The 14,899-nt window shown below is 40.8% G+C and overlaps 1 protein-coding gene across 3 annotated transcripts in view; it reads right to left on the reverse strand.

Annotated features, from left to right (window-relative positions):
* Nucleotides 1–10,885: 10,885 nt before the first annotated feature.
* Nucleotides 10,886–14,899, reverse strand: part of SMOC2 (SPARC related modular calcium binding 2) — a 150,264-nt gene continuing 146,250 nt past the window's right edge. For all 3 annotated transcript variants that reach the window (XM_030035697.2, XM_030035696.2, XM_030035698.2), the window contains exon 13: nucleotides 10,886–12,534. In XM_030035697.2, coding sequence (XP_029891557.1) covers nucleotides 12,511–12,534 — 24 coding nt within the window. In that variant the 3' untranslated portion in view covers nucleotides 10,886–12,510. The remainder of the gene's footprint in view (nucleotides 12,535–14,899) is intronic.

Here is a 14,899-nt window from a genome sequence, read left to right on the forward strand (position 1 = left end):
CAGAAAATTTACCAGGCTGCAGTATCAGTTAATTTGCAAACTGGGAGAAATCAGATTTTCCAATAGACCTCATGGCAGAACTGATTCTTTTCCAAGGTGCAAGAATAAGCATTAGCAGATGAAAATGAGTTGTAGTGGATTCATGTGTAGTATTATACATACTACCAGTATTCTCTGTCTACAGTGGTAGCCTCAAACTGTGAACTGTATCTGCTCATGGCCCATGGACTGTTTCTAAGAAATCCATGATACACAGTCAAGAAATATCTACTGTCAGTACCTTGTATTGACTCAACCAGAGAAAGCACCTCCTTTGAAAAAAATGAGATTTACAAGCTGAAAAAGGTTAGGAACTTATATTTTAGGAGTCTGTTGTCCTGCTCCCTGAATTAGCAAATTAATAGGACAGTTGACCACTGAAAGAGAAGACAAGCTGAGACAAATGGAAGAGAAATTGATGTAGACTAAAAAAGAAACTTCAAAAATACCCACATAAAAGGATTATGAAAAAATAGCATTTGTCCTAAGAATGTTACAATGAAAATAAATTTCATTCACTGTTTTTACACAAAGAATGGTACTGCCTGAATCCATATTTGAGTTACCAATCTGGTGAAGTATATGGAATTGCTTACTATAAAGTCACAAATGTATAACATGCTTTCACACCTGCTGGTGCAAGGACATTAGACTCCAATCTAGTGAAACCCCTGTGTAGTGTTGGAAGTGTTGGACTTTACTATGTCCCATACTTGGTGGCCCTAATGACCGTAGCAGGTGGGAGTTTCTCTATGTTTGGAAATGTAGATTATAGCCTTAAATTAGGAGGAGGACAGTAGATTAGCACTAGAGGGTGTCAGTCTGTTGCCCAGAGCAATAGAACTGGCAGGTGTAACTTCTAAACCTGCAAATAAAACGCATTTTCACTGCAGTACAGGGAGGGCAGAGAATGGATTGAGAGCAGCCCTGAGGAGAAGGACTTGGGGGTTTTGGTTGATGAGAAGCTCAACATGACCCAGCAACGTGTGTTTGCAGCCCAGAAAGTCAACCATATCCTGGGCTGCGTCAAAAGAAGGATGACCAGCAGGTTGAGGGAGGTGATTCTCCCCCTCTACTCCACTCTGGTGAGACCCCACCTGCAGTACTGCATCCAGCTCTGGGGCCCCCGACACAAAAAGCACACGGACCTGTTGGAACGAGTCCAGAGGAGGGCCATGAAGATGATTGGGGGCTGGAGCACCTCTCCTATGAAGACAGGCTGAGAGAGTTGGGGTTGTTCAGCCCGGAGAAGAGAAGGCTCCGGGCAGACCTTAGAGCAGCCTTCCAGTACCTAAAGGGGGCCTACAAAAAAGCCAGAGGGGGACTTTTTACAAGGGCATGTAGTGATAGGACAAGGGGTAACGGTTTTAAACTGAAAGAGGGTAGATTTAGATTAGATGTAAGAAGTTCTTCCATGTGAAGGTGGTGAGACACTGGAACAGGTTGCCCAGAGAGGCTGGGGCTGCCCCATCCCTGGAAGTGTTCAAGGCCAGGTTGGTTGGGGCTTTGAGCAACCTGGTCTAGTGGAAGGTGTCCCTGCCAGTGGCAGGGGGGTTGGAACTAGGTCATCTTTAATGTCCCTTCCAACCCAAGCCATTCTATGATTCTGTGCCTCTGCTTCACTTATCTTTTTCCATGTGTTGCTCACACTCATAATCCTGTTTGAAATAATTTCTAGTCTTTCGTACAACATCTCAGGTTTCACCCCCGTTCATGACCTGGAAAGTTACTAGAACTTGCTGCTATACATCTTGTATTTTAGTTGTGCCCAGACCACAAGAGGAAAATACAACCAAACACAAACCTCCCGTGTGATGTATGTACTTGTCAGGCAGACAAACAAACAAAACTTGCTTCAAGTCAGCTGAGACATGAGTTAATGATCCTTCATTTTTATTTTCTGGAAATATTTTTTTCTGTCTTCTGGTGGCCAACACTCTTCGTCAAACCTGACCAGGACTTGTGCATAGCTTTTTGGGCGCAAGTTTGCTATTGACCACAAACTTCACCACAACTCTACGCAGTCAAAAAGCTTTATGGTAACCTTTCAGTCTCTCTACTTTTGCTGAGAATTTCAGTATGAAACTGTTTTCAGAGTAATTAACTAAATTAAACCTGAAAACCGTTATAAAACAACCCATATTAATATTTTTTCTCTTCAGAATCAGTGCCCAAGGCTTTCTAGAACATGTGCAACCCAGTTTGTGTTGCAAACGGCAGATTTGCCATGCTCTTGGAAACAGATGTGTGTATAGCCTGGGCTGCCAACCTTGTTCAGTTACTGGAAACTGGTTACTAGAAGACTTGTGCAAGGATGGTGAAACTCAACTAGAATATAATCACTGCATATAACTTCTGTGGCTCTATTCAGCAGGACAGTTTTCATCCACTATTAGAAACAGTGGATAAACCTAATTTGCCGATTGACCCTTAAATTTTAGATCATGCGCTTGCTCCTAACTCGACTTTCTTAAGATCCCTCACTTTAAATCTTAGAATTTGCTGACTTTTCACAATACATGGATCAACATTTTTTCCTTCTGATGATGGCCTAAACCATTACATCAGTACAGATGTCTGGATTACACATTAGATACTTTGATCCTAGCTTCACCCATGAGAAAAAATAAAATTAAACTTAAAAAAAATATATCTGGGCCATAAAACCAGCATTGCCTTGTTCATGAAATCCCTATCTTGGATTCACATACTCCTCATTACTCAGAAAGTCAGCCAATAAGCACTGATACATTCCTTTGCATCTGGGGCCAACTATGCCCTTGTCTGAGGTCTTAATATGAATTAAAGTTGAACTAATGGTTGCCCTAATGCAGTGCTGGCAAACGACCATTTCTCCTCCCTGCTCATGGAAGCCAGTCCTTGCGCACTTCTACAATACCGAGTACGTCCCATCTGTTTCATCTGTTTGTTCATGCCCATACTTATTAAGCCTGATGGAGAGGCTGCTCAGAGCCTGGCACTGTTTGTAGGGATGGCTCGTGCTGGGGCTTGTCCGGAGCCTCGCTCAGTGTCTGAGCCCACAAAGCCATGATCTGAATCAACGGCGCTGGAGCCCTGCTTTGAAATGGACCCAAGCACCACATTTAAACCTGGCACCTCCCCAGATGCGCATTTAGCCCGTCTAGCAGCACCCTCCTGACAGGTTTTTAAGGCAAAGAGCATAAGGAAGAACTCCGCGGCGAATGGATTCTCACGGAGGAACACACGCGCTGCGCTGTCGGCTGAGGGGGAAGGGGGAATGATGGCAGCACTTTGCAAACACCTTAGCTCACGACCTCCACTCATTGCGCTGTCAGCCCCGGGTTCCAGGGAACCGGGCATACTTGTATTTCGGAGCACCTTAACTCGCTACCTGTGAGAGCATTTGTACGCTGACCCTCACAGAAATGAGATGTGATAAAGTGATGCTTCCATTCCCCTCTCAAACCTGGCTTACTCTTTAAATAACACCGTGCTCGTCAGAGTCCCAGGCTCTGGGCTTGAACACTGGCTTAATGTTCCCAGGGAACCAGAACACAGCCGGTCTGCACAGCATCTCAGAGAAAGGCAGGGATCTTTCTGTGGGAACAGAAACCTGCCTGCCTGTTAGGTTGTCTGAATAAACACAGGTTTTGCTATTAACCACAGAACTGAGTGTTTATTGGAGGCAATTCACAAAGGATATTAGACAGCGGGCTTTATCTTTATATGCAGAAACATCTGTACACATTTTCCTGTAGCAAATGTATCATACTTCACTATCTATTAAATGCTGTACTTAAAAAACTGAGTTGAAAGTTCACCAAAAGGCAAGCTTAAGACTAGCACAAGAAGGCATTTTACACGTTTCCACATGTAGTTTTGCCTGTGCACTTCCACCTGGATCATTTGTATTCCACTCCTTGCTATCTTTGAAACAAAGGCTGTCAGCCACATCCAATTATCTCATAGTTTTGTGATATACTACAACCACATGGGGGTCAGGATGAAAATAGTCAACTCCCTTATATTTATGGCAGATGCTCAAGCAATGGGAAACTCTTTTGTGAAATCCTGTAGCATGACAGAACCATGTAGTAGATCAGCACAAGCTGAATTTTGCTCATGGAAATGTGTGTAAAAGATGATAAATATTAATAAACCTTGTGATACAATGAATTCTCTGGCAGAATTTAATTTTTCTTTTCCTAAAATAGATGGATTTTTTTGCTTTCATTGTTTCTTGTTTTAAAAATAGCAATTAATAGAATTATGATGGAAGCTAGATATAATCTAAATGCATGAAGAGCAAAATGTGAAAATATCATCAGCAAAGCATTGTCACCAATATACTTGTGCTGCATGATCTGTCCTGTTAGGTCTCTTGCAACTGTGTTTTCTATTGTCCAGAAGAAGATTGGCAACACTATTCAATATAGACAGCAATTGGTACAAGTGTGGTGTTTCATGGTGTGAAAGACTCTTTCAAGCCCACAAGAAAAAAAAAACCAACATAAAATAATAAAAGATGCACTAACAGTTGCAATCAACCAAGGCTGCTCAAGTACCCATTACTGACTTCTCCCCTGTGACAAAGCCTATATACTAACAATACAAACTAAAGCAAGACCTATAAGGGAAAATATCTCTGAAACTTGTTTCATTTCTATGGCTCAGGCCATAATTACCAATTTCTTAAGAAAAATCCATCAAAAGTGATGTTGAAAATTAAAATTTAAAACAAGGGAGGTGGGGAGGAGCAGGGTGTGTGATGACTGAGTCTCTATGCTCCAGTATTTATTTATGTGTTTAGCTTCTAGTTAAAAGTAATGATCAATGCTTCTGACTAAACAACCGTGGCATTTAGACCATCTCTTCACACAGATGCCTGATTCATACTGGTACCTTGATCCCTGTTTCTCACTGTGAAGAGGATGCAGAGCCCTGTGAAGTGGCATGTCATAGATTTCAGGAGATAACGAACATTTCTTTCTATTTTAAAAAGGTAAAACAGAGCAGAGGCTCCAGATTTTAAAACAATCTTTCTCTCTCACACACACACACCCCCCTGCGGGTGCATTGCAAGCAACCAGTAAATCTGTGCCAGTTGTCATTTTCTTGCCTTTTATAGCTGTACCGCCTGGCTTAACGTGAAAGCCTTCCAGGCAGAAACTGTCCTGAGAACCACCACATGGACTGGCGACGCTGCTTACTGCCAGGGCGTAGGTTCTGGACAGTTAAAAGTCTCTGGGCTTCGAGCAGTGCAGCAGGCGCCGGTTGTAAGACAGGTTGGCTGGCCACGCTCAGGGTCAGCCTCCTCCTCCTCACCTGGTCCCTCTCCCTCATCCTCCTCCAAGCTGTGCGTGGGCGTGTAGCCCACCCTACCCGGCCTCTCTCCCAGCCGAGCCCAGGTGAAACCCCTTCCCAGCCTCTCCTGAGAGCTCTCCCAGCCTGTGGCAGTTTGCCATTTGCATTAGGACAGCGTGTGATGATCTTGTCCCTTTATCTTCTCTACTGCCCCACTGAAGATCTGAAGCATAAGGCATTTCTTGTCATTAGCTATTTTAAAAGTCGTTTTGTGGGTGAAACTTCAAGGCTAATGAAGTCAAACTTCTTGTCATCAGGACTTCGCAACGTTTGTTACCTTGAAAATAGTTCTAGTCTGAACCATGATATTGTCCCTAGGCGCCAAAGCTTTCTTGAACATATTACTTGCACTCCCTTTCTCTGCCTTGTTCTCTCTCACATGCAGATACAAACCTTTAGATTAAATATTTTGAGAAGTATTTCAATAATTAGTTTTTAGCCACCCCAAGAGTGAACATAAAGGCAACCACAAAAAAAGACAATGGGAAGCCAGCACTTTCTTGTAATCCTTTGCCATCAATGGGTTGATTAAAGAAATGTTAAACTGTAGGGTATCAGCCAAGCCTGTAGAGGATCTATTGGTACAATGAATTGAAATAAAAAACTAAAAAAAAAAAAAACCAAAAACAAACCTAACTACACTTTGCTTGCATCTTTACTGAATAAGAAATACAAAAGGAAATTTATCTTTGTTGTGGTTCAGATTTCCTCATCCTGCTCAAATCTGCTCTTAATTTAGAAATATGCTGGTTTCTGCTTTCACATTTTCATTAAATGTTGCTTAGACTTCCTGAATCTAAAGGAAGCCTTGGGATTGGCCGTGAAAACAAACGTCTCTTGGAACAAAGCGATGGAGCCACTGGGATACTGAGGACCAAATTCAGATCTTATACATGGACAGGGAAGCAATCCAAGGGCAGACTGGACCTCTTGTATAGGTCCGACAGTGATGCTACGTGAGGGAGATGCTGAGCCCAGGAAGAGGAAATTTGAAGTCTCCTTTTCACCTGTGTCCCTTCTCTTCTTTTTCTCTCCTGGGTCCCTCTGACTCTTCCTCCTCATGGAAGTCTTATGGGCAGTTTTGTTTCTTTCTCTTTACAATTTCTGTGCTTGCCTTGTTGCCGTTCCTCTTTCCTCTGTCATTCCTCCCCTTTCTAGCTCTCCTTCCTTACTTGTTCTGTCTCTTTGTCTGCTCCTCCTTTACTCCCACGTGTTGCTTTAGCATGGAGCTCTGGCCACCCTCCTCAGTTCCCCTGTGGTCTCCCCATGATCCTCCTTTAATTCGTCTCCTCCCTCTGTTTTCTCTGCTTCATTTTTTCTTCTCTCTCTCTTTTTTTTATTAGTCTTCTTTAAACTGCATATTCTTTTTTCTTCTACTTCAGCACCTCATCCTTCATATATTTTGTCTTGCAAAATATTTCTTGAAACCTATATAAAGCAGCAACAATACAGTTCAGGCTCCTGGGATAACAGCAAGAGAATGGGCTAGAGAACAAGCTTCCTCCCTCAGTGCTGAGCGTTCGACACAGAGAAATACAGTACAGCCTGAGAGGAGAACACCTCCCATCTGCAGAGCATTAAAGAGCTGATGTGTGCAGACACTGCTCCATCATACGGTGCTGAGCAGAAAGACGAATTGTTAGGTGGAAGTTAACTCAGCACATGCATCTGTTGACGGGTGACAGTATTTCTCAAATACTCCTTAGCTGAGACTTGCATTGACTCCCGCTCGGTTGAAGCACGACGATCAGACGTTCTGTCACTCTGAGTACGGATTTGACGGATTAAGAAGCAAGAAGTTAGGGTTTGTCACCGGTGATACAGGACAGGAGTTTTCAGTGGATCACAGCCCACCAGGGTACAAAATCTGAGCTATGGAGTAATATCCTGTAATTTACAGTATCTGTCATCATGTTTTCTCTTGTGTTCTTTGTTCTGGGTCTTGGTGCCACTGGTATCCCAGCCTGGGGTCTCAGAAGACTGAACCCAAGCTGTGGGTTGAGGAAGACTGCCTGGGGAGCTACGCGCCAGCCGAGCTAGAGCTGCTCCTCAGGTAGCGGTCAAAGCGGGGTTTGGCACGCGTCAGCCTTTGAGTGAAATGGCTGGTAAAAAATAGAGATATGCTAGGGTATTATTTTAGGTTTGAGGGTGTTTGCATTCAGTCCCATGGCAGGCTTGTTTTGCAAGCTGGAAAAGTGCTCTCTCTATGTCTGCAGGTCACTAATTCACACTGCTTCAGCTGTGCTGCATAGATATAAACCAGTATAAATACCCTTAACCATATTGCAGTTTTCTTCATTTTCTGTGTGCATACAGTGCTAAATCCATCAGTTCATCAAGCTCCAGTCCTGTTAAATGAAAATGTAGTGTTTCTTTGCCTCATATGGGGATAGCAAGGTACTCAAAGGCTGTAAATTCAGACTCAAATGAAGCATAAATTAATGTTTGGAAACCTGACTTCTTTCAAATAAATATGATTTTTTTAAAAAAGTTGAGGGAAGAGCAAAAATGCTGCTACCTTCCACAATATCTAATTTGGGGATAAAACTGGTGTCAAAATGCCCATTTTCAGTGTTGAGAATTCATGATTTTTAGATAAAGGAAAAGAAGTTTCAACATAAAAACAACCACTAAACCAAAAAAGACTTTTAAAAGTGAAATTTCATGGAAACCCTCAATCACATGAAATCGGTCAGTCATGGTTTAGTGAAAACAATGTTTCTCAATGGAAACTTCATCACTTTTTTTTTTTTTTTTTCTTTTTCTGAATACTTAGAACAGACATAGGTATCCTCACGGATGTTCTTCAGCTACTGAGTGGGCTTTCTAAATCTTTATAAACTTTTATTTGTGGTGTTATACAAAATTGCAGCCTCCCTTCCCCCTACAATCTCATAGACTGTGCTAATCTTTTATGAGTGATTTTCTTCATAAAGTACCTGTTTAGCCAAGAATGGATTCCATGCCTGTGCAAGGAAGAATTCTGTATTTGATAAGAAGCAAGCAATCCTATGCACTGGATTGATGTCAAAAGTAAAGAGAGTCTCTAGGGAAAGGATGCCTCAGATGACTGTATTTTATGGAAAAGATTGTTCACATGCACAGAATGGACTCTCATTTCAGTATCTTCCCTGCCAACAGGCTTTGTATTCCAGCAGTGACGTTTGTCAGAGGACAAAGTGTATGACAAAATAGGGAAGGTGAACATAGGAAAGGCAAAATATTGCATATATTTCTATTGCTAAACTAGATAAAAACCAGACTTCTCTCCCTGTCACCCCCCCCCCCCATTGGATGTTCTAGAGAAATGTGTTGTTCTGAATGCTTTCCACATGAGCTTTTGTTTAACGAAAAAAATAACATGTATTATTTATGCTTTTTGAACAAAGGGCATATTTTCACTTATAAAACTTGACGTGAAACAATTAAATGGGACAAAGAGTACAGTTTGTATCAGTAATTTACTATAATCATTCTAATGTTTCAGACATCAATAAACGTAGCTGGCTGCTGCTTAATGTCAAAGTAATTACTCCAAAATGACATCAATTTGCCATCCTAAAGAAAACAAAAGTAATAAACCTTTCACTTTCTGCATTAAACACTCTTTCACACTAGTTTCTATAACCTAGTTATATAACATGCTAGTGTAAATATTTAAAAGGGACAACTAAATTATCTTTGCCAGGGAAGATTTCTTAACCTCTATTAATCCATCTTTTATTGCTACCGTAAAAGGAAAATATTAATTCAATCTATCAAATCTTGGACAGACTTATCTTTAATGATGCAATCTATATTTTTGTTTCTCCTTCCAGCTTTCTAGGAATGCCTGCTTTCTCCATTGGCTTATGGCACTTATGAAGGGCAAAAGCCTGGTCCAAATGAGAAAAGTACAGCGTATTCCTTGATTTATATGCAGCTAGTATTTAGTTCAAGTCTTCTCCCTTACGCTTATATGAAATGATGCTTTTTCACTCTCTTATTATCCGAAAAGACATTAGCAAGAAAAATTGTCATTCTGAGCAATCATCTAGGTCCCAGTTCTGTAAATTGAGCCTCTGAAAGCTAGGCATTTTGTTAGACTGGGAGAAGACTGAGAATTAAGTGATTTTGGTAAAACTGGAACTACGAAGTCGGCCTACTTCTAGGGCTGGGAACAAGATGAGAAAGTTAACCAAAGTGTTGACAAAACATGGAACATTTCTCACTGTGTGGCTTGCTGACTAATGGACGTTGCAACAGGCTGGACAAATCATTGAACACATACACATTTTTAAAACTTAATAGTCTTCTACTTACAACTTTATAAAAGCTCTAAATAAATCTGTTCAGCAATAGCTGGAACTAGAACAAATATTGGTCAATGAGAAGCAGAATATAAGTTGTGCTTTCAATAAGAACAGAATTAAAATTGAAACTAAATTGTTGCACATGGGATAGGATAAAAACTGCAACTAATTAATTACTGTGGAACTAAATAAACACTGGTACCATAGTGTGAGCCTAAGGGCCTATCTACATGGATTCTTTTTTGGTATCAAGGCCGTGCTTGGTTACAGCTGGAAGGGCCAAGATTTATCTGAGTTTAAGTAACCTGTGGGTATATGGGAGATACAGGAACGCAAGGTGAATTTAGCAGGCTTTCAAGTGTGTTCCAGTCAGGGATCTGGACTCTAACTGGAACTACGAGAACTCAGTACTGCTTATAACCAAGTGGTGTAATGGCTGGATATTGAAATGAACTGTAAATGTGACGACACAGAAATACGTCCAAAGATGAAATACGTCATGTTTCAGTCATTGCAGAGTCATTAAATGACTCTGTTGCAGAAGTCTTCGGATAGCTAAGAGAATGCCTATAGCATTTATTTGTGTTTTGGTAAGTGTTTAAGCCTCCTCATTACATAATCAAGTGACTAGTCCAGATTCGCCTCCCCACATACCCTCCCAGTTTAATTGGGCTGCCACTTCAAACCATGGACATGGCAAAATCTTTGATTGCCTACATTTATATTGTCGCCGACAGTCACAGTGATGGAATTAGATGCTTCTTACAAAATGTTGCTATTAACCATATTGTGCCTACCTAAGCAGGTGCTGAGTATTCTCAGGGTTTGCCTCTCTCTCCCCATTGTTTCCAGTCAGGTTGAAAGTTGCCCAGCAGCTCACAGTCACACCGAGGGGAAAAGGTGTGACCTCTACCTATGCCCCATTGCACTTTGCTGAGAAGAGGCAAGAGACCAAGCTGAAGCTATATGGAGTTAGTAGCAACAAAGGATCTGGCCTCAAAATCACTACTTTAAGAAAGCAGTGGTATGAATAAGGCATGAACAACATCAGAAGAGAATTCATAAAGGAGCAAGGGAAGAAAAGAAGGTGGACACAATGTGAGGTCATAAGGTTTCTTGTAAACTCAACGCAGTGGTGAAGTCACCGCTGTGTGTACCCATTTCCAAACATGGCTGTCTGTGTTGCAGAAGAGAAACCACCAGCATAGTTTGATAACATACTGATCTTTAATCTTTAATAAAGAAGATTAAATTCAAAGTTTAACAGTATAAAAGAATAACAATTAATTTTTAAAACAAAAATACAAGATAACACACAGCTGCATCTTGGTTCCTCCTGCTGCCAAAGCTTAGAGTATGTGATTTCTGGGGTACAACTCCACTGCATATAGTGTTTCCTATCACTTCAGCATATGTTGAAATTGAAATGAAACATTTTCATTTGCAAAAAAGCTTTTCCAGGTACAAGCTCAAGCCAGGGTGCTATTATGATTAGCTAGTCACATGTCAGTTCCCACACGTTATTTAAACAAGCCAGAATGAAATCACTGCTTGTTGCAACATTCCTGCCTTTCCCTGTCAGCTCCTAGATGCCAGCAGTCCCTCTACCACTGCATCGATCAACCCAGCTGCTTGTAACTCACAGTTGTTCAAGAGCTGAACCTCTTTTACTTGGGTCCCCTGCTCTAAATTCACATCCGCAAGTTCTTATTCCCTTCACGCACACATACGAAAAAGCACCGGGGGCAAAAATGACAGAGAAGGTATGAAAACTTGTGAGAACTTCTTTCAGACAGCAAGGAAAAAGCCTCAGGCAGGGCCGACGCGAGCAGCCCCTCCTGATGGCAACTGTTCATAATTTGTTCAGCTTTACCTCCAGCAGAGCCTGCGGCAAACCAAAGAGGTGATGGGGGCAGCCAGGGGGAGGGGAGGCAAAAGCTCAACAAGGTGTTTAGCCTCCCCTGTCTCTTTGTAGTTAGATTTGCAATTCTGACCCATACAAACTCTGCTCCTGCTTTGCACTGACCACAGCAACATGCTTTCAGGCCCAGGCTGAACCAGACTGGGGTGACGTTACAATCCACCTTACTCCTTGTTGGTTTGCTGTATTAATAACCCAAGTGAAAACAAACAGGGGAAAAAATCCTACCAGAATTTATAATGGAAGGCACCTCAAAAATGGATAAAAGGATACATTTTTCTACAAGCATCCCAACTGCAGAATAACTGTTTTCAATCCATTAGTGGTTGCATTCTCATTGCATGACCTTTGGAAAGCATAATAATAACAATAAAAACAAAATGAAATAAAATATTGCCACCAATGAAAAATCTGTTCAGTTAAAAACTGCAAAACCAAGTCAACAGCAATTTACACACTTCCCTCAGTCCTGCAAACCTGAAACATCCAACACTGCTTGGACACAATTGAGAATACAGTAGACTTTTCAGCATAACTCTACTTAAATGACAGTATTGATTAAGAAAAACAAGGCATACTATTGAAACCAAAATACATAGAATCAGGTTTCTATGCTACTGTTCGCCAAAAAGCTATTTTTTAAAAAATGGTTTAAATGCAAACTTTTACATCTCCAACACGTTTTACATATTTCAGACAACAAAAGAATACACATACATTGTATGTGATAATTTTTCAAAACTAGCCATTACATTTTCACAGATTAAAAAAAAGTCTGTTTAAATATTTCATTTCTACAAAGTGAATTTACATTTTTAAGTACAAAGTGCAAATACTACAGTTGTTTTTATTGCCTTTTGGTGAGGAAATCTCCCACATGTCAAAGAGATCTGCCTTGGATCAGTAAGCTGTTCACCCTTGCTTCTTAGAAACTTGCTGAAAGAAAGTTGGAAAACTTTGCATTATTAATGATGTTTTCAAGTAATCAATTATAAACATTTATCTCTATTTTTCAGCAGTGTCCACATGCCACTATCAGAACAAGAGTTCTGCACAAATATAGATTGGGAATAAAAAAAGCCCTGCCCTGTAGTCCTTCATGGCATCTACGAACAAGGGTACGAGCAACATTTTTACTATTTCTTACCTATAGCCTCTTGAAATCTATACCTGTCAAACACACAGTACTAGCAACTGCCTGGGCAAGTCCCTGGTGCAATATACCTTTCTATGGCATGTGATGTATAAGGAACAGGCTGCTGGCCAAAGTCTTATGAACAATCTATAGTTTCCTTGTAAACTTTTTGCTAGGCTGCGAAAGACCCTCTGGGTCTCGTTGACAGCGTGTGTGCATGTGTATGTATGTGTGTTGGACAGGGTGGAGCTGAGCAAGGGAAATATACCTGGCTACTCCCCCAGTTCTGTCCGATCCATCACGTATTTGACCTCTTAGCACAACCGCAGCTGAGACTCAATTAGCATATTAGTGTATGTATCTATATCTGCTGTCTTTCAGTAAGCTTGTACGTGCGCGTACACGTACAGATGTGCACATATGTAAAAAAACCCTTCAGAAATACAGCCCTAAGCACACGTAAACGTATATATAACTGAACTGCTGCAATAAACTAGTAGAAAATGAGCTCCTGAGTGTCCATCTCCTGAGCAGTGCAAATCTGATCACTCCTCCTTAGGTGGGTGGTATACTTTGAGCGGCTCCTACCCAGACCAGTTGCTTTTCAATAACTTCCTTTCAAGTGAAAACTTTTGTGAGGAAAGCCACCTTCTGCATTTGCAGCCTTGTATTGTTCAAGTAGGAAACTGGCAACAGATGGTATGCTGAGCCAGCCTTAATTCGAGGCTATCATTTGTCAGCAACAGCTTTTAAAATAATTGGTGCTGAGTCAGCAAAAATATTGGACAAAATTAAAAACCATAGACACTCTAGGACACTTTTATTACAGATTCTGCAAGTCAGGATCAGATTACAAGAAAGGGGAGAGGGCTTGTCATGCTTCAAGTGTAGTGCACGTGTGCCAGTAATTGCCATTATATAATTAAAATAACCCCTTTGAATGTTTTTGAGTTCCGACAGGATAATTGTTTTCAGGCTGCCTTGTTTAAAGCATAAGTGATTTGTGGGGGGAACTTGAAAAGTTAAGACCACAAACATTTGTTTAAACAAACAGAAACTTATCACATCCCTCTAGCTGTGAGAATATTTTATATTCCATCAAAGGTATGTAGGAGGTCTCTGGTAGAACCCACAACCAATGTTGAGCTTGCCTTAGGAAGTGTGAACCTAACATCAAACAAATCAGAGATAAAGCAATTAACAAATTGACTAGCAACAATGAGAGAAAGATTTCTCTTGGCTTGTGGGGAGGTTCACCCTGGGTTCAGTTTTTAACAAATTAATCTAGCTTTCTGATAGATGGGAAGACATTATCCATGACTATGGTTTTGGGATGATTTTAGCCAAATTCCTGTTTGCCCAGCTGCAGGGTTACCTCAGCTGTTCTTATAATATGTTTATATGAATATTTTTAAAAGCAATTCATCATTGATTGATGCTTTTGTGGGCATTAATCATTTAATTCCTCTAACTAATACAAAACTGAGGCAAGAATGGTATGAAGAGAATTCTTTACTAGACCATCCAAATAACTGTCAGCCTCACAAGTCCTTCTTCAGACCCATGCAAAAGTGCTAGGAAGTTGTGCCCATGTTGTCCAGGAAACTGAATCTTTAGGATTAATGATTATAAAAGTAGACACACACAAATGAGAAACCCTTTTTTAACCTTTTTTCCTGAGCTTCCACTTAAGTCCCTCCTTTTCAATGTGTACCTTTCCTTGAGGTAAAAACTCTGCTTTTGTGCTTTTCGTAGCTCTGAATGTCCTGAGTAGCCAAAACTCCATGAATGACATATGCTGGTGTTATTCGGAAAAACAAAATCAAGTCGTTGCAGAAAATGGATGCAAAAAACAAATCACAGATTACGTTGTCAGGGCACTTGACATTTTATTTGCTATGATCATTCTGCAGACCTAACCAATTTTAGTTTTAACATACATCAGCAGACTGATGCAAATCCTAGTTCTCCAGCATAATTTTGCTCAGCCAGCAAAGGCTTTCGAAAGTGACAGCTCTTTTCTCTACACTAAGATTTTGAAAGGTGTTTAAAGTCACCACATAATAATTCAGTGGGGTTTGTGAAATGTGTAGATTTTCATAGGGCACGGAAAATGCATGGCTTTGTTCACAAAGAGTCATTTCAATCCATGTAAGTTTGTGTCTG

This window comes from Aquila chrysaetos, chromosome 13 (genome assembly GCF_900496995.4).
Source record: "Aquila chrysaetos chrysaetos chromosome 13, bAquChr1.4, whole genome shotgun sequence".
NCBI lineage: Eukaryota > Metazoa > Chordata > Aves > Accipitriformes > Accipitridae > Aquila > Aquila chrysaetos.